This window comes from Eubalaena glacialis, chromosome 14, assembly GCF_028564815.1.
Source record: "Eubalaena glacialis isolate mEubGla1 chromosome 14, mEubGla1.1.hap2.+ XY, whole genome shotgun sequence".
NCBI classification, from domain to species: domain Eukaryota; kingdom Metazoa; phylum Chordata; class Mammalia; order Artiodactyla; family Balaenidae; genus Eubalaena; species Eubalaena glacialis.
In genome coordinates, this window is record NC_083729.1 from 38,951,767 (window position 1) to 38,976,063 (window position 24,297).

The 24,297-nt window shown below is 49.5% G+C and overlaps 1 protein-coding gene across 1 annotated transcript in view; it reads left to right on the plus strand.

Moving 5' to 3' along the window:
- The window catches only part of EPAS1 (endothelial PAS domain protein 1), an 89,169-nt gene extending 65,408 nt beyond the window's left edge, over positions 1-23,761 (plus strand). Inside the window, exons 7-16 of the mRNA XM_061168546.1 lie at positions 6,409-6,515; positions 12,945-13,092; positions 13,736-13,950; positions 15,037-15,236; positions 15,784-15,894; positions 17,361-17,845; positions 18,806-18,932; positions 19,120-19,237; positions 19,508-19,681; positions 21,480-23,761. Of these exons, the coding sequence (XP_061024529.1) occupies positions 6,409-6,515; positions 12,945-13,092; positions 13,736-13,950; positions 15,037-15,236; positions 15,784-15,894; positions 17,361-17,845; positions 18,806-18,932; positions 19,120-19,237; positions 19,508-19,681; positions 21,480-21,631 (1,837 nt within the window). The 3' untranslated portion in view covers positions 21,632-23,761. The remainder of the gene's footprint in view (positions 1-6,408; positions 6,516-12,944; positions 13,093-13,735; positions 13,951-15,036; positions 15,237-15,783; positions 15,895-17,360; positions 17,846-18,805; positions 18,933-19,119; positions 19,238-19,507; positions 19,682-21,479) is intronic.
- Positions 23,762-24,297: the final 536 nt, after the last annotated feature.

The window sequence follows — 24,297 nt, forward strand, 5'->3', positions numbered from 1 at the left end:
CCAAAATCAACTGAACCTGAAACAACTTATTCTGAAACATCTGAAGTTGAATAAAGGAATGCAGATGATTCAAAATGCATTCATCCTGCTCCTCTTAACAGAGGGTCAGAGGACCATGTCAAGTCCTGTATTAATGATCTGAAACAGCAAATATTGTTAGAAGTGAATTCTATAACAATTTATATGTCAGTCACACTTATGTGTATATACAGTCAATTGCTCTAGATAGGGGGAGTAAAGTTGAGTAGCAGGTTTAAAGAAGAATATCCTGATTATCAGTGTAATGGATGATCTCATCTCCATTTATGATTCAAATAGAGGTGTTATACTCTGTCTCCTAAAATGAGCAGCCAATTAATGAACTGTTATTTATTGAGCATCTGCTATATATTTAACCCAGTGCCAGAGACTAATTATATCAAAGAAGAAAAGAGATGATTCCTGATCTCCAAGAGTTTGGAGTTTGAGACATGAGCAACTTAATGAACCATTCCCCCAAAAGGAAGACAAAAATTGTTCTCAAGTAGTTTAACTTTAAAACGGGGGTGGTTCTGGGACTTCCCTGGTGGTGCAGTGGTTAAGAATTGGCCTACCAATGCAGGGGACACGGGTTCGATCCCCGGTCCGGGAAGGTCCCACATGCCGCAGAGCAACCAAGCCCGTGCGCCGCAACTACTGAGCCTGCGCTCTAGAGCCTGCGAGCCACAACTACTGAGTCTGTGCGCTGCAACTACTGAGCCCATGCACCGCAACTACTGAAGCCCGCACGCTCTAGGGCCCGTGTTCTGCAACTACTGAGCCCGCGTGCTGCAACTACTGAAGCCCATGTGCCTAGAGCCCATGCTTCACAACAAGAGAAGCCACCGCGATGAGAAGCCCGCGCACCACAACAAAGAGTAGCCCCCGCTCATCGCAACTAGAGAAAGCCCGCACGCGGCAACGAAGACCCAATGCAGCCAAAAAATAAATTAAAATTAAAATTAAAAAAAAATAAAATAAAATGCGGTGGTTCTTAAATTCACGTGGAGGCGCCATCTAGTGGAGAAAGAGAATAACTGTGAAAGAAGCCAAGCCATCAAGGAGAGTGGGGCAAATCTATAATGCATATAATCCCACTGTGATTTTGTGTGTTTTATGAGTCTTCCTGTATGTTAGAAATAAATTATAAAAGCAAATTATGTGGATGAGAGAAGTATCACTGGGGGAAAAGTTATCATAATAGTAAAATTTTCAAATTAACAAGGAGGGTCCTGTAATTTTTACAGATAAAGAATTTGAGGGCAACCCTGTTTTGTCATTGGGTTAAGGCAGCGTAGGGTGTAATAATATCAGGAGTTACAGTTTGATAAGTTAAGATGCCTGCATTTCAAATTCTGTGGATCAAATCTGCGGTGAATTCTTTTTATACGAAGAAGTTGGTAGTAGTGATGATGATAAAAGTGAGGAGATAGTTGAGGATTGTAAAGAGGCTGTCAATAATATTATAGAGTCATGAGTTATAAAACACACACATCAAAACACCTGAAAAGCAACAGTATTAAAGTCTGAGAAGAAAATAGACTGACTTTGGGCAAATTAATAGTAAAAGATTATATACTTTCATTGTGTACTGAGATACATTTAACAAATTATTTTACTTTTTTTTAGAGGATAAGTGGCATCTTTAATTCAAAGTGATCTTTCAGACTGATATATTACATGTCATTTTTAGTTTCGTATTTAGTGTATTCTAAATATTTTTGCAGACATACACAGTAGTCTTTCTTTACCTATCTTATGTAAGACGGTATAGTGTGTTTCTTTAAATCCCTGAGTTAGAAGAAACTTTAAATGCTCTCCTTGTGCATCTGTGTCTCCTCCAAACGACGATGTTCTGAAATCAGCCCTAAGAAAGTTTGAACAGATTTATGAGAAATGCTTGTATATCATCCTGTCTAATCTGCTTGAAATACTCCTTGGAAGAGGCAGCTCTACAAATCCTCTTTGGAATTTATTTCAAAGTGTAATAGACCTCACAATTCAAAAATTATTCCTCTGCATGATCTGCTTCTCTCCTGCTACAATTCAAGGCAAATTTCCCCTTCCTGCTTGTGGGTTTCAAGGTAATGAAAGGCAGCTGTAGCATTTGGTGGCACTCAGGGTCAGTCCAGGATTGAGCCAGGGCTACCCTCCTATGTATACTATGAATAAATTCACCCCAACTGTAACACATAACACTGATAGGATGGAAATTCATTATCCATTAACTATGGAGCTGGTTGTATAGATATTCACTTAACCGTGTACTACTGGAGGAAAACACAAGGCAAAAGTATTGTTGTTTAAAGCCAAGAAAATCTGGATAGAAATATATTAAAACAAATGTCATTGAAATCTATGTTAGTGAATAGTTTGGATATTATTGGGGAAATGCAGTTTCAAAGCTAAAAGCACATACAGAAACCAAAATGAGGTGAGTCAAGTGTTGCCTAGGAGAGGGCATTGCCAGAAGGCAGGAAGGAAAGAAAGCAGACCTTAATAGAAGGATGGTTTTATTAGCAAATGCATTCCTTGGAAAACAAATAGGTGGTTATGAAGTACTTAAAACTTTTATCCTCTCAAATAGTTTAAATGCTCTCTAACCGTCCACGATTAGTTTACTGAGTGAATCCTGTACTCGTAGGGAACAGGGGTAAAAACTGCAGCCAGACCTTGTTTGACTCCAGGCTTGGCGTGTGAAGTAGGGAGCTTGCTGCCTCGTCCCTCGTGGGCGGGCGCGTGATGGAGCCGCCTCAGGCCTGCGCCGCATTCCTTCTGCCTAGGAGGCCACAGGGCACTGACACTGCAGCCCAGCCGGAGAGTCCATTTCTTCCTAGCGCTCAGCCACAGGTAGTCCATGTTGAAAAGGGCCTCGCAACATTTTTAAGGGTAAAGAGCAATGGACGAGCAGTAACTGTCATTTTACATTGTGAGGCAGACCTGACTCTGAAATCCAGGGCCCAGCTGTCTGACCCACATATTTCCTTGGGGCGACACTAACTTCAGATTTTAACCACCTTTTTTTCCTCTCCATTCTCTAGTTTATTTTTTTCTTTCTTCCTTCTGCCTCTGCCTCCTGGGGCTGCCTGTCAATGTCTACATTTCTCTCCTCACCTCATCCTTGATCTGGTTCTTTTCCTACTTTATTATTAAACAGGGACCTCTGTGCTTCTCATTTCTGAAGTCTGCTGAATTAAGTCCTTTTATATTTTCTTCCGCTCTACAAAGAGAACAGCACTACTGAGGTGACTTTTGAAATTTATGGGTGACCCCAAACTGATTTTTTTTTTTCCTCCAGAGAGTCAGGGCCCCTTAATTAGACAGAAAGAAAGAAAAGAAAAAAAAAAATAGTTCCCCTGCCCCTGGTGAAGAGAGCAGATGAAATGGTGTTATCACAGCCCAGCTCTGGAGGCTTCCCTGGGACAGCGGGAAATGAGCAGGGAGGGCCCTTGTGTGCCGTGGAGGCCAACCCTATAAACAAACCGGGTTCGTTAGCCTCCCCGCTGGCGTCGGCATGCCTGCAGATTGAGGGCAACGACCATTAGCTTTGAGTTGGGGTTTCCTGGTTTTGTGAAGTCTGACCAGTCGAATGTTCTTCAATTGTGTTTGGGGTATGTGTATTTCCCAGTTTTTATAGTCGTCTGTTTAAAGGCATAAAGAAGGAGACGTTAAATATTTATTTTAGTTGACAAGATAAATGAAGGCTGCTACTGGGAAGAGAGCTGGCAATTCTGAAATCGAGGTTTGTTTGTCCACTTCCAAAACATGCCCATTGTGTGCCTCTGAATGGATGGTACATTAATTAGATTAAGAAATATTTTATTTGAGGCTGATTATAATAAACATTTACTTTGAGCATTTTAAAAGATTCTAATCTTGAAAGAAAGTGTAATCTCTTCACGGAGTAGAGTCAGATCTTTCCCAGAACAGCCTCATTTTTGAGGGTCTCTAGGAAACTCTAGACCTAGTTCAGGAACAGAAGTAGTTTATCTGGCACATTGGTGAGCCTGTAAATGGCCAGCCCATTGTCAGCACAGCCCACCGGTGCAATTCTGATTCCCAGGCTAAGGCTGAAAGGCATGGGACCCATCAGAAAAGCTACGTGGGTGTAGGAAAGGAAGGGCCAGCACTGCGGCCGTCTCCTTGTTCTCCCTGAATCTCCACCTTGGCTAAGGTGCCATGAATGCCAGCCCTGGAGGTAGGCAGCCGAGGAACATGTCTGTTGCTGATGAGTTCAGAGACCTCTCTGCTCCGGGCCAAGTGAGGGGACAGATCCTCCTGGTCTGAGACCAACTGGCTGGTGCAGGTGAGCTGCTGGAATCTCACTGGAGAAATCCCCGCTGCGCTAAATCAACTGAGACCTAAGCTTCTCAGCTCTGTTGTGTTGCCCATTGTTTGACAAAGGCTTTAACCCCCAAGTCTCACCTAGGCAGAGAATTTGCCTCTTCTCTGCCCACTTCAACACCAGACACACCTTACGGAATGGAGACAGGATGGATTGAATATCATGAGGGCCGCCCTGAAGGCTGTGTGTGTGCACCATCATGCACCGAGACAGGTGACCATGCTCTAGGAAGAAAAGTGGACCATTAGTGCCCAGGTTCCTTAGCAGTGCTGGGCTAGACAGGGCTCTGATTGTACCTTAGGCCCCCAAAGACTATCAGTCCATTGGTTGGCTACTCTAGCATTTACTGAGCACCCGTTGTAGCGGAGGCCAAAGGAGAATTTGGTCCCTGAGCTCAGGGGTTGGCAGCCTAGGATGTGGAGAGAAGCATACATAACTCCTCGTGACATTGTGTTTGCCTGTTAGGACTCGATGAGAAGGGGAACCTGGAGAAAGCTCCAGGGACAAGGCGAGACCTCGAGCTGGCCCTGTCATTGTCAGGGCTCGGAGAAGAGAAGGCCTCAAGGCTCTGCGGCAAGCATGGGTTTGCCAGGGGTGGGAACTGCGAGGAGAGGGGTCTACCGGGGAGGGGGACCTGCCATGCTGCCGATCAGCTGCAAATCAGACTGCTTGGAAGATGGAGACAAGACTCTGGGGGCTTAGAAGTTAGGTGGAGTTTATTTACTCTGGATGTGGTTGGTCCTAGGTAAGCTGGAGATGCTTACATAGAGGGGTGACAGAATGGAAATAATATTTTAGGACGATTTCGTCTGACCTGTGCAAAACCCATATGGAGCGGGAGAGAGGAGTAGAGACAGGAGACCAAGGAGCCACGGCTTCTGCTTTCCTCTCCACACTGTTCCTCTCCAGCGTGGACAGGTGACAGGGCTGTGCCCCCGGAGTCATGTATTCCAAAATAGAGCTTGTAATGATGAGGATATAGCATCACTTCTCTCTCGTGATAGGCTAAGTAAACAAGACAGTGAGCCCGTTAGAAAAAATGTGAGAGAACAAAGATGAAGAGAAATAATGTTTAGGTATGACGTGGGAAAGCAGTTTATCTGGTGGTTCTTGGGCAGGGCTTTGTTTATTTTAATGATTCTAGCACAGAGCAGAGGGTCCTCAAAGAGTTAAGTGATTCTTCATGGTTCTCCACATTTGCTTTTTCTCTGCCCACTTCCCACCTAAGGCAGACACCTTACACGGAAGCTGCCTATTTATCAGAGTGTAACGAAGAGGCACATTTCTGAGACTATGATTTTGTATCTGTTCCTCTCGGCACCTCCTGCCCTCCCTCCTTTCCTTGAGATAGGAAGAACAAGTAGGAGAACCCATGAAGGCAAACCTGATGTCTAGGAGGTATCTGAGGTCACCAGGCAGGACCCGAGGGGAGAAGGTTTAAGCACAGACAGGGCTCCACCTGCCTGGGTCCCTCCTCAATCCGTGGTTAACACACATGCAAAGGCCGCCTCCATGCTTTTCCCAACTTGGGACCACATAATTTTCACTTTTCATTTATATCGCCCTCTACTAGAATAAGCTGGAATAGTCAGGATGTTCCCGTTTTCATTCTTGCTCTGTCCCCGGACACTTGTGTAGACATCAAGCAAATTGTCTACCCTCTCTGCATCTCTGCTCCCTTGTCTGCAAAAACTGTGGGTGGGGGGCAATGAGAGCCCCTTCCAGTGGTCACTGGAGCAAGGCACATGTGTCTATTTGGGGGTGGGAGGTAGGGAGCCCCTGAACAGGTGCTTTTCCTTCCTCCCCAGACACAATCCAGGAAGGGCAGGAAGAGTGGAGGTTCGGTAGACCCATAGTTGCAGGTTGACCACCATGTTTGTTGTTGTTTTTTTTTTTTTCGCTTGGATGAATGGTACGACCGGGATGTTTGGAGTGTGTTTCATTGAATGTGTGCATTTGAATTACCTTCTACATACAGGTCCTTGAGCCCCTTCTCATATTCATATGGTCTTTCTCTTCCTCCTTGCTTTTTAAAAAATATTTAGAATCACAGAACTGGTTGGTTACCATCCTGAAGAGCTGCTTGGCCGCTCAGCCTACGAGTTCTACCATGCACTGGACTCAGAGAACATGACCAAAAGTCACCAGAACTGTAAGTTCCAGGAGTGCCCCATATGTCTGCGGAATCTGGCCTTGAGTGGGGTGTGACTGGTGAGAAAGGAGAAGATCCAGTCGCCTCCTTCACAGAGCCATCATCTTGTGTGGCAGACAAGACTCATGCCCTCAGGATGGTTAGAGAACCAAGGCTGCCACCATCCTGTATGACATGCTCATGCAAATTAGGAAAAGGGCACTTTTGGTAGGGGACACACAAACACACCAAGCCATACAGCCTGGAGAGTGGAAGGTGGGCTGAATCTCAGTCCCTACTTACCACCTCACTGAGCACACTTATGCCGTTAACAGTCTGCTTAACCTTATGGAACAGCCCCGTAGAGTGTAATACAAGACAGCGTGTAATCAACTTGGGTTATGCTCTATAGAAACATGTACATCCATTCAAAGAAGAGGGCTGGGAGAGTTCAGGAAAAAAGGGCGGTTGAGTTGGACCTTGAAGGATGGGGGAGCATTGGTCTAAACAGAGGTAGAGGCTGCACGATACCAACCTAATAGACGTGTTGAGGTGGGCCCTGGTTTTCCAAGAGCTTGCTTGCTGAATCAAGAGAACTCAGTTGGGGAAGGCTGTCCGGGCAACCCAGTAATAGCGTGTGGAAATTGTGCCTTGCAGCTTGAAAGAAAACCTGAATTATGAAAGGATTCTAGAACAGGGCTGTCCAATAGAACTTTCTACAATGGAAATGTTCTTCATCTGCGTAGTCCATAGGTGACCTATGCTGTATATTAAATATGTCTAGTGCAACTGAGGAACTGAATTTTTAAAACTTAGGGTTTTTTGTTTTTTTTTTTTATAAATTTATTTTATTTATTTATTTTTGGCTGTGTTGGGTCTTCGTTGCTGTGCGCAGGCTTTCTCTAGTTGCAGTGAGCAGGGGCTACTCTTTGTTGAGGTGCGCGGGCTTCTCATTGCAGTGGCTTCTCTTGTTGCAGAGCACAGGCTCTAGATGCATGGGCTTCAGTAGTTGTGGCACGTGGGCTCAGGAGTTGTGGCACACGGGCTTAGTTGCTCCGTGGCATGTGGGATCTTTCCGGACCAGGGCTCGAACCCATGTCCCTTACACTGGCAGGCAGATTCTTAACCACTGCACCACCAGGGAAGCCCTAAAATTTAGTTTTAATTAAATTTAAGTAGCCACACTTGGCTAGTGGCTACCACATTGGACCGGGCAGTTCTAGTGCATTTCAGTTGACTACGTTCCCAATTAAGGCTTCCCATTTGCAGGTGATCGAAGACAATTTTCTTGAATCCGTACAGCCCATCAACATGCAAGGACTATGGGTCTATAACCCTATACCTGGCCTACTGGGGGAAACATAAATTGATAGGATTGATCCCTGCCCTAAGGGATCTCATTTCTGCGGGAGAAGGAGGGCTGTGGGCTCCATGGGAGCATGGTGGTTCATACCTTCCGCCTCAGTATCTAGCATACTGTTTGGTACAGTACAGGCACTAAATGAATGATACACCCAAGGGCAAGAAAAACATATTTGGGAAAGAATGCTTCAAAATAAGTGCCCCCAGTGCAGATCGGGGTGCTGAGAGGATTACAGAAGGATTTAAAATGGGTAAGTCTGAGAAGATTCCCAGTGGCCCTTTTGGTCTTGGACTCCAAGGATTAGCTGTGGCCTTGGAGTGGCAATGAAGAAAATGGAAGTGCAGTTATTTGTCCGTTGTTCCTAAATCCATCCATCTATCCCAACGTTAGGACACCTGAAGTTCAGATCAGCAGGCCATAAGCTGTATAGAAGCACAGTTAATATTCTCTTAAGGAATGAGATCTCTTTCTAATTGGTTTCTTTGCTTCGTCCTCATGGCTTTCGGGTTTGATCCAACAGTGCAACAGGGCCCCTAATGATATCTCAAAGAAGTTTCTCATTGTGTTCTCCGGCAAAAAAACAAACAATCCAGCTTCCCCATTCAGGGACCCAGGGATGCGGGAGGGAGGTGGAGGTACTTTTGTGCGCCCATGGATGTGGCCCAGCTCTAGCCTGCCCCAGCTTTGAAACTGTAGGGTGTGGCTCCAGCCTCCACTCTGGGATTCCCCATGCTTTTCTGGTCCATGGCGGTTTCAGCTCCCAAAGTCATCCTGGTACTGGGACTCAGGGACCTGGCTCTGGCCCAGCTTACCCACTGATTCCCAGCGCCTGGCTTTCTGGGGCTTTCCTCCTTTAGATGTAAAACTGGGGAAAAGCCTAGCCTTCCTTCTCAGCCAAGGGTGAGTCAGAGTAGAGGACAATAGCAAAAGTTTCTGGAAATTCTTGCAGGACAGTATTGTACTTTACCTTCTGGGGTGGGAAAGTAGAGGAAACTACTGTCAAAGAGAACAAAAATGATGGCTTCTCACTAGGCCTATGAAAAAGATTTTTTTTTTCCTTCTCTTAGAAAATCTTTGATCCTTAAAAAAGAGCTGGGGTAAAAAATTATATTAGTTTTCTGCTGAATCCAGGGGAAATATGGTGCAGATTTATTGAATCTGTGGTTTTAAGCATTAGGCACACTTAAAGGTAATTCACAACCCAAATGGAAATCACAGGTTCCCTTCTTCCCCTGATGGAGCCAAGTAAAGCAGCTCTGAGCTCAGAGGCCTCTACTCAGCCAGCCTGAATCCAGCAAAGGGAGATCTGCATGGGGTGGAAATTGGGTTAACGCCAGCTAAACAGAAGCATCTATTTCTGTTTCTCTTTCCCTCTCCTTTTCTCTCTCAGTCTTTCTCAATCTGTCTCTTTCTCTCTCTCTCTCTCTCTCTCTCTCTTTGTCCCTCTGACTCTGTCTTTCTTGTTGGGTTTATGCAGATAAAGTTGCACCACAGACCCACACTCATACTGTGGAATAATTGGAGGCCCAGGCTTGAGGCTCATCCAGGTTTACACACCAGCATCCCGAATTTATGCACGTATGTGTGTCTTAGGCTGTGAAAGTTTACCGTTGAAATACTGGGGAAGCTCAGACCTCAAACCAAATTTAAATAATTGAAAGCCATCATTTCCAAATGGATTAGTAATTTATACATTGTTACCCTCAAAAGGTAAGGGTTTGGGGGAAGGGGGGTTGGTTTCTCTTTGTTGTATGAGGACATTATGTGCTCTTAGGAAAACAAGATTAAAGGCCATAAAAAGCCTATCTACCAAGTAGCAGGCCCCTCACCAAGGCTGGCATTAATGAGCAGATGATTAGAAAGCTGGCGTAATTATATTCTACTGACAGAGCAGGCCCTCGCCTGCAATCGCTAGAAATGCAGTTAAAAACCTTTGCTCACTGCACTGTTTAATCAAAGAGAATAAGATCCCTGAATCTTGTCTGCATTAAGAATAAGTTAATAAGTTAATGAATAAGTTAACTCCAGGCACTTGAAATTGTGCAAGAATCATGTCTCTCGGGCACGGGAGCCTCAATGGGGTAGATAAAGATGAGGGAGGACAGAGTTATTTCTTTGGCCAAAGGGTCCATGATGGTTTAGGACAGCAGCAACCACCAGTTCAATCTTCCTAGTGAAGTGTCGCCCGGGGGCATGTAGTAGGAGGGCACTGTACTGTGGGCCAGAGGCTGTCGAGTAACCCAGACTGTTGTCCTATGTGATGTAAAGCAGGTCACAATCCCTCTGGCCTTAGTTCCCTCACGTTAAAAAAAGATGGTATCTGTCTTCCCTACAGCACAGGATTTTATTAAAAAGATTAGACAATGATGATATGCCCACTTTGGAAAATAACTTGGCCGTATCTTATAAAGGAAACATGTACTTACCCTATGACCCAGCGATTGCACCCCTAGCTGCACTCGCACTGTATGTCCATACAAAGATTTGTACACACATGTTTATAGCACCTTTATTCATTATAACCAAAAACTGAAAACAATACAAACATCCATTGACAGGTGAATGGATAAATTAGTTATGGTATCTCCATGCAGTGGAATATTACTTAGCAATGAAAAGCAAACCAGGAATACCTACAACAACATGAGGGCTCTGGGAAACATGCTGGGTGAAAAGAAGGCAGACACGAAAGAGCTCTTGTATGATCCCACTTACGTGTGAATGGAGAGAAGATCATTTCTATGTGTAGTGACAGAAAACAGATCAGTGGCTGCCTGGGACCAGGGGTGGCAATGGGGATTGACTGTCAAGAGGTATAAGAAATTTGGGAGGTTGGATGATGGAAAGTTCTATACATTTGATTGTGGTGACTGTTACAAGGGTCTATACAGTCGGCAGAACTCATTGATCTGTGCTTAAAATGGGTGCAATTTTTTTTTTTTAATTTTTATTTATTTATTTATTTATTTATGGCTGTGTTGGGTCTTCGTTTCTGTGCGAGGGCTTTCTCTAGTTGTGGCAAGCGGAGGCCGCTCTTCATCGCGGTGCGCGGGCCTCTCATTATCGCGGCCTTTCTTGTTGCGGAGCACAGGCTCCAGACGCGCAGGCTCAGTAATTGTGGCTCACGGGCCCAGTTGCTCCGCGGCATGTGGGATCTTCCCAGACCAGGGCTCGAGCCCGTGTCCCCTGCATTGGCAGGCAGACTCTCAACCACTGCGCCACCAGGGAAGCCCCGAAAATGGGTGCATTTTTTATTGAAGGTAAATTAAACCTCACCAAAGTTGATTTTTTTTAAATGGAAACAAAACCAAAAAAACTTAGGACCCTTTAATTTGGACTATAAGCCTGTCTACTGTTTCCACTGAGGGGGCCTTTCAGCAAATCACTCTAAGCCTCAGTTTCTTCAGATGGAAAACAGGAATAATAATAGATACCTCGTGGTGTCACTGTACAGTGAACGAGGTGATGCTAACACTAATCCCGTGGATGCTTTATGTGCCAGGCACCATTCCAGTTCCTTTGCAGAAATGAATTTATCTTACGAGATGGTTTTGAACCCTGCAAAGCACGATACACATGTAAGTTATGTGTAGCACGGTTACAGTGCTTCCTGTAGCTTGGAGGGGATTGTTAATTTCTGAACAGGGGGAAATGTGCCAAGAAAAACATAAATGTGAAGGATTACAAGCACGGTTAGTACGAACGGGGCTGCATTCCTTAACCACACGGTGTGGTGAATGGGGAGTGATTCCCGAGCCTACACGGAAAAGTGGGGAGCTTCCCGACGTTTACAGAGAGTCTGCATGTTCTCCCACAGGGCCCCTTGTGACATTATCTACAGACGTGTCCTGTAGACGTGACAGGGCCTGGGCACTGTACATGTTAGTAACTTTGGAGCAGAGGGGCTTTTCCTATACAGCACTTGTCAGTGACATTCAGCCACATTTTTGTACCTGATAAACCAGGCAGGCAGATTTGGTCCTCAGTACAAACAGCTATGGGACACTGGGTACTAATAATTATTATTATTACTGTTATTATCATCAATACCCCACTGGGTACTAATAATTATTATTATTACTGTTATTATCATCAATACCCCATTTTGCATATGAGGAAAACTGAAACCAAGATTTCCTAATCCTGCCAGCATGCTTCTTTCTCTGTGATTTGGGGGTTTCTGGGATTCAGAAGAATGAATTCCCAAGAAAGAAAGTAAATGGGCAGTTCAGAAAGCTATCAGAAATCCTAACATTAGTAAACTTTCATTTAAAGGGACTTGTTGACTCTTTTTTTAATGGGAGCAGATAGAGCATTCTGGACTGGGGAAGAGGACAATCTGGGATGCAGGGCCCTTTCCCCGATGTTTTTATAGAGTAAAACAAATGTTAAGTGAACATTCAGAACATTCTGGAAGAGGAAAGAAGGCATACGCAGGCAGCCTAGCTGGGCAGCTGGGAGGACTTACCAGGGCTTTGACGAGGCTGTGTGTAGAGGCTGGCGGGGGGCTTGCTGCTGCCTTTGCTGTGGGTCACAAACTTGCTGTGGACCCAAAGGCGGCAGGTCTGACGGATGACCTGGAACAATCGAGGATATCTGGGGGTTTCTTTAAACTGCTTTTATTCACAAGCAGAGCACTGATGGTGGGTCTGCTACCAGTGGCTGCCCGAGGACAGGCGTTCTCCACGCTGCTTGGAAGTACCCTGCCGCCTGTAGTGTGAGGCAGAGGAGGCTCGCCCGTTCCCTGCGTGCCCGTTTGGATCCAGAGGGCACCCCATGGAGAGGTTTCCTCTCATTGACCTTGGGGGGGAAGGAAGGGCAGGTGCTGCTCTTGGTTTCTGCTCCCAGCTGAGCCAGGGGTGAGCCAACTTGTCAAGGGCTTGGCGATGGCCACTCCGTCACAGCCAGCCTAGGGAAGTCAGTTAACCTCTCTGGTTACTTTCCTCATGTTTAACATGAAGAGTTGGGCGAGATGCTCTAAGCTCCCGTCCAGCTCATTCTCCCCCATCTTTCCCCTGCACGCTGCCCTCCCCATGGGGTCTCCCTCCCCCACCTCCTGACCTCAGGCCCCATTTCTCCTCCCCTAGTGTGCACCAAGGGTCAGGTGGTGAGTGGCCAGTACCGGATGCTTGCGAAGCACGGGGGCTACGTGTGGCTGGAGACGCAGGGGACGGTCATCTACAACCCTCGCAACCTGCAGCCCCAGTGCATCATGTGTGTGAACTACGTCCTGAGGTGAGCGTGTGAGGGCCAGGGGGCCACAGGCTGGGGTGCAGGGTGCTCCTGAGACTGAGGACACAGCCCAGGAATGCCGAGCCTTTCAGAACCCGGCACCACATCGGCGAGCTCTTTTGCAGTGGGCGTCCTGGGAACAGTGGACCACTGGGATTTCCCCTTTACAGGCTTTTTCTGCCCCTTCCCCCTTTGTCTGTCATGCCTCTGACCCACGTGGGGAGGCAGCTAGAACACAGCCGTCACTTAAGTGCTTTCTGAATGGGAACCAAGGGAAGAGAACCACGGTTACTTTTTGGGAGAAGATGTAACACCTTTGCTCGGTAGCACCTGGGAAGAAAGCTAGAGAAAGTCATTGCTGGGGTGAAACAAAAGCAAAAGCCTTCAAGTCTCATGCATACCACGCAGCCCACGTACGATATTAACACAGCATCCAAGACAGATACATAGTCAGCGGGTGCTCCCCGCGTCGCTAGCTCCACGACTCCAAACTTCCATTGCACGGTTCTTTACGGAATGCCAACACACCGTCCATACCCATGTTTTTGTCTGAGAGGCTTAGCTATCAGGACTGCCATGTGTCTGGAGAGTAAAAGGGTTTTGCTGGAAAATGTGGACGGTCTGAAGCTCGCTCTTGTCCCACCAGTGAGATTGAGAAGAACGACGTGGTGTTCTCCATGGACCAGACGGAGTCCCCGTTCAAGCCGCACCTGATGACCATGAACAGCATCTTTGACAACAGTGGCAAGGTGGCTGTGTCTGAGAAGAGCAACTTCCTGTTCACCAAGCTGAAGGAGGAGCCCGAGGAGCTGGCCCAACTCGCACCCACGGCAGGAGATGCCATCATTTCTCTGGATTTCGGTGGGTGCTTCTTAGCTGAGCCAGGGCCTGTCGAACCCTCTTGGGGTGGGGGGAGGCCTCCCTGGCCACAGCTTTTCCTTAAGCAGAGCTGCCATGTGCCTTCCCTGAGTCTTGCTGATCATCCATTGGTGGCCAGACCCTATGTTGGGCACGTGCACTCACCGCAGCATAAGATCGTCCTATTTCTGACCTCGTAAAGCGCTGAGTGGGGGTGGGGGGGGCGTGTTCTGCTCGATCCTCCACCGTGGGGAGGGGGAGCCTGAGACGAGAGAGTGGGGCAGCAAGGGATCTGCTCCGAGGCCACGGGCATCTTTCCACAGGGTGGGCAGATCTCCACCTGCGCCTTGAAGGACAGATTGCTTGTTTAGGCAGAGGCCTGCTAGGTTGAAATAATGTTGGGAGAAATCCTTCCAGAAACGTGGATGGAGAAAAGATTCAGGCCAAGGAGTAAGCCCTCGAATGCACTTCTTTAAACGTTTGCCTGTCCCACGGGGATGCGAGTCCTGGTGGCCCCAGCGGAGTTTTCAGCTCTTGCCCCATGCTCGGAACGCGGGAAGCCCCTTCTTCCCCATGTTGCAACCCACGGTCACCCCCCAGCCTTGCTGTGGCCGCTCAAGGAACAGCACCACCTCCCTGTGCTTGCTCTGGACTGGCTCAGCCCCGTTAGATGTGTTCGTGAGAGGCCACAGGGGAACGGTGATCCCAGAGAATCACAAAGAGCAGCCCTGGGACAAGGAGTCACGCAGCTTCCCAGTTTTGTGGCAGTAATGAGGCAAACTGCCCAGTTTTCCTAACCTCCTCCTCTACATTCTGGCTTGCCCTTCAGGGAAGAGTGGCTCCTCATACATTTAGTCTCTGAAAATTAAAGGCTCCAGGAGGGTGTTCCCATTGAAGGGAGTCTGTACATTGAAACACAGCCCCAGTTGAAGGCCCCTTTGTCCCAGCGAAGCCTCAGCACACGGGGGCCTAGCCCCAGGCACGCTGCAGGCCCTTTTCGGATCACTTGTGCGTCCTTCTTGCTTCCTCTGCCCTGGGGTGAGCCCAGCAGTTGGGGGTGCTAACCAAGCCAGGCCCTTGTCTCCACAGGGAGCCAGAACTTTGAGGAGTCCTCAGCCTATGGCAAGGCCATCCTGCCCCCAGGCCAGCAGTGGGCCGGAGAGCCGAGGAGCCACGGCGCCCACACGGAGGCCGGGAGCCTGCCCGCCTTCACCGTGCCCCAGGCAGCCGCCCCGGGGAGCACCACCCCCAGTGCTGCCAGCAGCAGCAGAAGCAGCAGCTGCTCCACGGTGAGCGCCCCCTGGGGTTGAGGCCGTGGAGAGGGTGGGCTCCTCCCCTGGCTGCCGCCGGATGGCTGAGTGGACAGGCCAGACCCAAGTCCTGCCCTCCTCCTACTCAGGTTATACTGGAGCCCCCTAGGGGGGCTGTGATACTTACTTGCCACGCATTAGAGCTGTGTGCTTGCTGTCAGTACCCATCCCACCCCCATCTATGTGATAAGGTCCTTGAAGACAGGGGCCGAGTGGCACACAGCTGTGAGCCCCGAGCTCAGTCCCCATGCGGGGCAGTAACCATCCTGCTGGGGGCACAGAGCCACACAGTTTGCAGAGCCCGGCCAGCCATGCCTCTATCCTGTTTGCTGTTCAAGACAGCCTCATTTTGTGACGAGGAGACTGAACTCAGAGAGGTTCACACAGCTCCTAGGGAGTGGCTTCTTTACAAATTCTTATTCCGTGGAATCTGTGGGTCCAGAAATGTATTTCTCCTTCCACCTTGGACTTCTGGGGAAACCAGTGCTGTAGCCTTGACTTGGTCGCCTTCCTTCCTGGCCCCCAGCCCAGCAGCCCTGGAGACTATTACACATCTCTGGATGATGATCTGAAGATTGAAGCAATCGAAAAGCTCTTTGCCATGGATACAGAGGCGAAAGACCCGTGCAGCACCCAGGTAGGTGGCCGTGGGGAAGATTGGAGTGGTGGGCCAGGCCTACCAGCTGCTGGTGGTGAAGGCTGAAGTCTCTTCGTGCAGCCTCAGCCCTTTGTTGCAAAGACTAGTGGGAATGCTTGGCCAAGGCCACAGTCCCTTAACTGAGTGAGGGTGCAGGGAAACGGAGCCTGTGGTCGTCTGCTTCTCCCACTTCTGCCCTCTGCTTTACCCGTGTCAAATCCAGCTCTTCTACTTTTAACTCTCGATATATTTATGTCCTACTAACTTGGATATTTCTTAATGCTCATGAAAATGAAAACTACAACTGAACCTTTCTTTAAGGAGCCCTGCATTTAAAAAGCCTACCCAGATGTATACGACTTTTATAAGCATAGGGAACAGTTATTCCCTTTACAAACATTTCCATTTTAGGATTCTTTGAAATAACTTATTTTAAATGCATTTTAAAATGACATCTGACAAATTTTTGTTTACACGTAACTTTTCAGAAACATATTACATAAGGCCAAATGTCTTGTAAAACCTGTGTAAACAGGCTAGGGTGTGGGTGGATGGGTATGTGGGTCACAAAACCCAAAGGAAAATCATTCATCCCCATTTGTCTTAGTCTGGGTTATTCATCCAGATTTCTGCCTTGCCTCCTCAGTTTGTATCTTTGTTCTGCAAAACTTTCCGTATTTCTACCCTGCACTTTCTTCTCTGAACTGCTATAAAATTTATTACTTAGTATTTGGTTATCACTGTCTGCGTCTGCTCTTTAACTATTTCAGGTGGTTGTAATCAACTGCATCCTCACAGTGAGGGCTGAAACATTTATTTTTCTGCGTCTGCTTGTGAGAATTCCCTACGGTGCCCATCATGGTAGTGGGAACCTGAGGGTCCATGTCTGAGTCCTTGTTGACCAGAATGAAGGTCCCACAGGTAGCACTGGGCCATGGTTACCCTATGAGCAGTCCACCTATACACCCTGGGCACGTGAGGTGATGAAGACAAAGCTGCCCTTGGCCCCCTGGGAGCCATCGTGCGCACCGGAGTGGGCAGGGATGGCTTTGTGGAAGAGGTGGTACCTGCCCAGCGTGTGGGAGTGACGGTGGGGTTCGGACTGGGAGACAGGAGAGCATTTTGGGCTGGATGGGGGTGGTGACACCAGTGGGTGTGTGGAAGGATGCCTGAGTGGAGACTCAAATGACTGGGGATTTGTAAATGACTGGGGATTTGTGGCACAGGCTGACCAAGGGAGAAAATGCACGGGAAGCTGCCGGCGCTTGCCAGGAGACCGTGCACACTCGACGGACACATCTGAGTTTTCTTCTCCTGGGCCCTGAAGGCCTTAGCACTGTCAGGCCGTGCGGGAGGAATGCCTCTGGCTGGGGTGGGGTGGTGAGGACGAGGGGCTAAGATGGAACAGTATCCCTGAGGCAGCGCCAGCTGCTGAGCTGCTTTGCCTGTGGTCTGTGTCTCCTCAGACGGACTTCAATGAGCTGGACCTGGAGACCCTGGCGCCCTACATCCCCATGGACGGGGAGGACTTCCAGCTCAGTCCCATCTGCCCCGAGGAGAGCCTCGTGCCGGAGACACCCCAGTCCACCCCCCAGCACTCCTTCAGTACCATGTCGAACATCTTCCGGCCACTGGCCCCGATGGCCTCTCACAGCCCCTTCCTCCTGGACAAGTATCAGCTGGAAAGCAAGAAGATAGAGCCCGAGCAGCGGCCTGTGTCCTTCATCTTCTTTGACGGCGGGAGCAAGGTGTCCCTGCCACAGTGCTGTGGCCAGACCTGCACCCCTCTCTCCTCCATGGGGGGCAGATCCAACACACAGTGGCCCCCTGATCCTCCATTACACTTGGGGCCCACGAAGTGGCCTGGTGAAGATCAGCACGTGGAGTCCTTAGGGGCCTCGCCATTGGGGCCCCCCATCACTGCACCCCATCTCTCCATGTTCAAGAAGAGGTAAGTGGCAGAGACCCTTGGCTGCTTCAGCAAAGGCTGTGCTGTACAGGGAGGGGACAGACAGGTGCCCCGAAAGGCCCCCCTCCCCATCACCAGTTCCCACTCCACAGGGGTCTGATACTCCACTCAGCCCTTCTCAGAACTTTGAGAGCTTGGGCTTTAGGGGACTCACCACTAGGTATGTGAGGCCTCGAGTGGGACACGTTTTATCAGGGCTAGAGGACACCACGAGGGGCCTGCGGCCAGGGAGAGAAGGAGCTTGTCCAGGGCTCTAAGCACCAGTGGCTCTCCGGACCACCCCTCAGCGCGCCTCGTTTTACGCAGAGCTCGTGAGCTGAGCCGCACAATACCCACACGCACACCACGGAGGGATGGTTCCTTGGCTCGGCCGTGGAAGCCTGGTTGAGAAAAGCGAAAAGATGCCCGTGCCTTCCCCCTGCCTTCGGCTGCCGGGGTCCAGCACACCCTCCCCATCCTGCCTTCCCCCAGCTGCTTCCAGTCTCCCCCCCGCCACAAGTCCCTTCCACCCACTGGGAGCTCACCTCAAGCTCCCAGGGCCCATGGATTAGGCTTCCTCGGGGCCCTTGCCTTCTACAGAGCCCCCTCCCTGGTTCTCGGTGGGGAGCAGTCCAGGCAGGGCAGGGGCAACGGGGCAGCAGCAGCCCTCCCAAAGACTGCTGTCACGGAGCTGGGCGGCTGCAAGCCAGGCCAGGCCAGGAGGCTGCCCGGGTACGGGCAGGCACGTGTGGAGGGAGGTGCAGGTGCCCTGAACCCTCAGTATCTCACCAGGTAGAGGGCACTGAGGAAGGAAGGAGAGCCCGGGCCTCAGGCCCACCGCCCCTCCTCCAGGACTCTGCCCTTGGGGTCTCAGAGCCACCACGGCTATGATTGTTCGTTCTGGGAGGGCCCTGGGTGTGTGGGGCTCCAGACTCCCTCACGCCCATCTCCTGGGCTTGGCAGGTCTGCAAAGGGCTTCGGGCCTCAGGGCCCAGACGTGATGAGCCCGGCCATGGTCGCCCTCTCCAACAAGCTGAAGCTGAAGCGACAGCTGGAGTACGAGGAGCAAGCCTTCCAAGACATGAGTGGGGTGAGCGCCGCCCCTGGGGAGGCCGGGTGGGGGCTGGGGCTGAGCACAGAGATCCAGGCTGGCGCGGAGGGCTCGGAGGGCCTTCCCGGGCGGCCTGTCAGAGTGAGCGCTGCCCGCCCCACCCTGACGCAGGTTGAGGACCTGGGTCTCTGGCCTCTCCCCTCAACCTCTGCACTTCCACACCCAGGGGGACCCACCAGGCAGCAGCGCTTCACAGTTGATGTGGAAAAGGATGAAGAGTCTCAGGGGCAGTGGGAACTGCCCTCTGATGCCGGACAAGCTGCCGAGCGCAAACGTCCCCAGTGGTGAGCACAGGCCTGGGCCTCCTGGGGCGCTGGGGGAAGGCGTTGGCCGGCGGAGGAGCTGGGGGCTCGGGGCCCACCCTGGCTCCTCACTCCCTCCCCACCTGCCCCTCCGAGCCTTGCTAGGACAGGAGTGTGTCTCCGCCCCACCTTCCCCCTTTCCACTCTGGCCCGGGTGACGCCGTCACAAACCTCTGGGCCCCTTGTGTGAAGGAAGAGGGACATTGGGGGCGTCTTGGTCTCTCCCCTCACTGTCTGACATTGGCCTTTCAGATGAGTTCATCCGAAATCCCATGAGAGGCGGGAGCCAGCCCCTGAGACACTTAACACCGCCACAGCTGCCATCTGCCGTGAGCCCCGGGGAGCCCGCCAAGAGTGGGTTCCCCCCGCATTGTTACACCCCCCAGTATCAGGACTACAGCCTACCAGCGGCTCACAAGGTGTCAGGTGGGTGTGCTCAGGAACGGGGGCACTGTGCCAGGGCCTGCTGTGTTTGGGAGGGTGTGGGCCAGGGGACGGACAAGGCAGCGGGTCTCAGCTCAGCACGAGGATGAACGTGCTCATGAAAGGCAGCTGCCTTGAGAAGGGCGAGCCCTCTTTGCCCCCAAGTACTGCAGCAGGGGCTGGAAGGCCACGTGTCCACAGGGCTCGAGAAGGAACCCTCCACTAACCAGGTGACAGCCGGGGCTTTTCCACCTTAAGAGCCCCTGAGCCTATGCCTGCCTTTTGCTCAGTTTTTCACATTACCGCCTACCGGGGGCATCACTCTGAGCTCAGGCAGGAGCTGAGCTGAGGACGTGCTGCTGGGAGGGGGGCCAGGCTGGTCTGGGAAGGGTCACCCTACTGGACCTTGCTTTCTGGGAGGACTGGCCACCTTAGTCTGTTACCATCTTGTGAAATGTAGATGTTGTCACGGAAAGGTTGCTATTTAAACATGAACATAACTTGTAGTTTGGGTGAAACATGCTGGACCCCTGCCCTAAAAAAGAGTAATTTCCTCAGCAATATAGTTTGGGGCAAACTGCTGCTTCAGAGTCCAGGCTTTAGAGTCACAAGACAGTCCTGGGCTAAAAATTCTGCTCGTTACCAGCTGGAGGATGGAGCAGGCCACACATTTAAATAAGAGGCTTGCATGCAAAGTGTAGAGTTCGTGGATATGTTTGCATTAAGTGGGAGCAAGCATTATCATCCCTGCTGTGCACCCAGGAGTTTCCTTGAGTGGAAACTCATCCTTTTCAGGGGGAAAATAGTATTCTTTTTTAAACTCAGGTCGTTTCTTAGGGTGAGTAAAAGAAGGGGGGATTAGAAAGGGCTGGTGAGCAAGTAACTGTTGCTACTGTGGTGCTGCAGAGAGGCGTGAGACCTGCCCCGTCCACGAGGGAGCGAGGTTGAGTGGGGGAGACAGGCATGGGGGCTGGGAGGGGGGCCGGGGATGAGGTGCTGCAGGTAAGCCAGGGGAAGGGAGAGCGGGCACCTCGCGTTACTGGGGCCGAGGAAGGGCTTCCGGGGCTGCCTCCAGGAACCCGGGCCTGCTCTTCCCGGGAAGTAGGGTTTTGGGTGCTGGGAGTCTCCCCTTCTCCTCCTTCTCAGCAGGAGAGAAAGGGGCTGCCAAGGGTGGGGATCCTGAAACTGGAAGTCAGGCCCTTGAAGGACCCGTGTGTGTGTGTGTGCACACATGTATATATGCATGTGTGTACATTTTGTGTACGTGTGTGTGGTATGAGTGCATGTAAATGTGTGTGCAAGTGCGTGCAGGCACCAGCTGGTTCAGAGCTCCCTCTCTCCGTTCGGCCTTTCTTCCGGCTGCCAGTGCACAGTGGGCACGGGTCAGTTGGCAACCCCGAGCCTTGCCCAGGCGCTGGCTCACGCCTCTACCTCCCAGGCCAGGAAGCCTTCGTGGGCGCTCCTTCCATCCAACCTCCCTGTCCCCTGAACATTCCCTGCTCTGTCTGCACTGAGCACTCTCCCCCCGCCGGGGTCTCAGCCCCTCTCACCTGATGGGATGGAGATGACATGCTTTCTGCTGGGTCCCTGCTCTCTGCATGGGCTGGGTCACTAGGGAAAGACAACATTGAAGAAAGTGAAATGAGGGCTGCCCCACCTCTGCCCCCGAGTCACAAAAACTGGAAATGCCCCTTGCTCTCCGAACACGTCTCATCCATGCTGGCCTCTTATGGAATAGGCCACCCTTTTCCAAATGTTTGATTTAGGGTTTTGAAAATAAGGGCACTAACTCTTCTTTCAGGCATGACAAGCCGGCTGCTCGGACCCTCGTTTGAGCCCTACCTGCTGCCGGAATTGACCAGATATGACTGTGAGGTGAACGTTCCTGTCCCAGGAAGCTCCACGCTCCTCCAAGGAGGGGACCTCCTCAGAGCCCTGGACCAGGCCACCTGAGCCAGGGCCACCCACTGACAGGCACCCCTTCCCATGCCGTCCCACCAGCTTCACGGTCTCCGTCTGTTTTTTTGCAACTAGATATTTCTAACACCAACACACTTTTTACAAGATATACTTACCTGGCAAACTTGCCCAGGTCACCAAGTAGTGGCCTTTTTCTGAAGATGCTCACTTTATTATTCATATTTTTAAAATACAATTGTTTTACCTGCTATGTTTTGCTCTGTCAATGGAAATGTTCTTAAATTTTATAAGATTGTTCTTTCCCCAACTTCAGTTACTTCTAATTTATATTATTCACGGGTCTCTCTGTCTCTCTCTCACACACACACACACACATACAAACAATATTCGTACTAACAAGTTTGGTGTATGTTTGTTTGTTCTCCTTTAGGGAAAGCTTTGGCTTCATTTAACTAAAAGGATTTTGTTGTTGCCAAAGAGAAACAAAATAATTTTGCTTTCTAAGCTTGATTTGTGGCCTCTATCTCTCAGCCCTCCTCCTTTCTTTTGTAAAACTAATCACTGTATTGTAAATTTCAGTCATCTTTTTTTTTTTTTTTTTAAAGCCAACTCTTTGCTCTAATTTTGATACAACTTTTGGGGGAAAAAAAAAAAAGAAATGTGAAGGGTGAACTCCATTGTATGTGGTTATCTGTGAAAGTTGCACAGTATGGCTTTTCCTAAACTGGTGTTTTTCCCCTGCATTTGGTGGAGTTTTTTAAATTATTATTCAAAAACATAACTGAGTTTTTTAAAAAGAAAATTTATATCTGGGTTAAGTGTTTATCATATATATGGGTACTTTATAATATCTAAAAACTTAGAAACGGAAATGGAATCCTGCTCACAAAATCACTTTAAGATCTTTTTTAAGCTGTTAATCTTCTTTTTCCTGGTGTTGCTGACACTGCAGAATTGTACAGAACTCCACGGGCCTGTACTAACACTGCTTAAGGTCTCCCTCTCTGTTGCCTTTTTGCTTTCGGGACATGCTGTAGGCATGACACACAATCCAGAAAGTGGAATCATTATGTGGGAGCATTGCAAGCTGTCTTCTCCTCATGTTCTGTATGTATTATGTATGTATGTATTATTATTATTACTGCCAAGAGGGTCTGACGGCACGTCAGGGGTGGGGGGGTAGGGACAAATCTAAGGGAGGGGAAGCGCTTTAAACTCTTCTTCAGGTTTCATTGCCAGCCCTTCAAGTGCACTGAGCTACGTGACTCTAATGGTCTTTCATGGGGCACATTTGGATATTTCCAGAACTACCATGAGATGGTTTAGATGGGAATTCATGAAAGAAAGTGAGGATTTGGAAATGGTAGAGGGACCCAGTCCACATCCTCCCAGCTCACCACCTTGGAGCCCATGGAGCTGGACTGAGGGAATGCACAAAGGGGGCTCCTGGTCCTGACCAGCCGCATCCTCATGCCCCTTCCTCAGCCACGCCATCAGATCGCCCTACACGGCCGCGGTGCAGCAGGCAGACCTCCGGGGACAGCCCCTGGCCCTGCTTGAGGTCTGTCTGTCCCCAGAAGTGACGTGTATAGGCAGGAAGCACTGAAAACCGTGTTCTCAGAGCGTCTTGTAACTCACCAGGTAAGAGGGACGATGCCATTTGTTTTTGAAATAGCAATCACGTGAAACTGTTCCGTCATGGGTACAATGAAGAAGTTTCTAGAAACACACAAAGCAAAACACTGCAAGCCAAGAATTTGGTAAGGCTGGATGGACTTACTGCCCAAAACAAAATAAAATTTAAATTTCAAAAGAAAAATTACCTAGTCACTGTGTTGCCAAAAATGATACTTTAGCATCACAGCCCTGCCTCACATACGGCAGGCGGCAGAACTTGAAGGGTTACTGACATGTAAGCGCTGGTGTTTGATTTTCTCTGTGTGTTTACCTTAGCATGAAGGGCATTTTACCCTTGCAGTTTTACTAAAACACTCTGAAAAATATTCCAAACTTCAGATTAACTTTATCTATCAACATAATGATTTCGTGAACATTATTATAAATGTCAAATTCCTACTGACAACATTATTACTATACAGGAGCTTAACTTTATAAGGAAATGTATTTTGACACTGCTATCTTATTAAAGTATTCTGATCCTACCACTGCTGGTGGCTCTTGTTTCCTGTGGGTTTGTCATGGGCTACACTGATGTAAAGTGAAGTATTTATTAAACAGTTTACAGAAAACGAACATGGGCACTGATCTTTGTGAGAAGACTGAGGCCAGCTGATAGGAATCTGGATGAAGGAAGAAAAGGCTAATGTTAAAACTCGGCAACTAAGACCAGGAAGCCATGCTGCATAGTCCATATTTCTGCGGGCCCCTTTTTCTATGTTCTGTGAGGGACCCGAGGAAAGAAGTCAGGGTTCCTGTCTTCAGAAAATTATAGGAAGCAGTCTGAAAACTGTGCTGCCTACGTGTATTCACACGCTGCACTTTGGGATGAAGGCTCTCAGGGGAAAGGAGCAGCCTGGGCTCTGGGGCTCAGAGGGGACCTCAGTTTGGAGGTGGCAGGGCTCACGCGGGCCCTCCCAGCTAGAATGTGCATGGGAAGGGCCAAGATAACCTCAGACGGAGACAGAGCTCGGCAATAGCCCCAATTGGACATGGGCGTGATGGGTTCCCTAATTCAAATT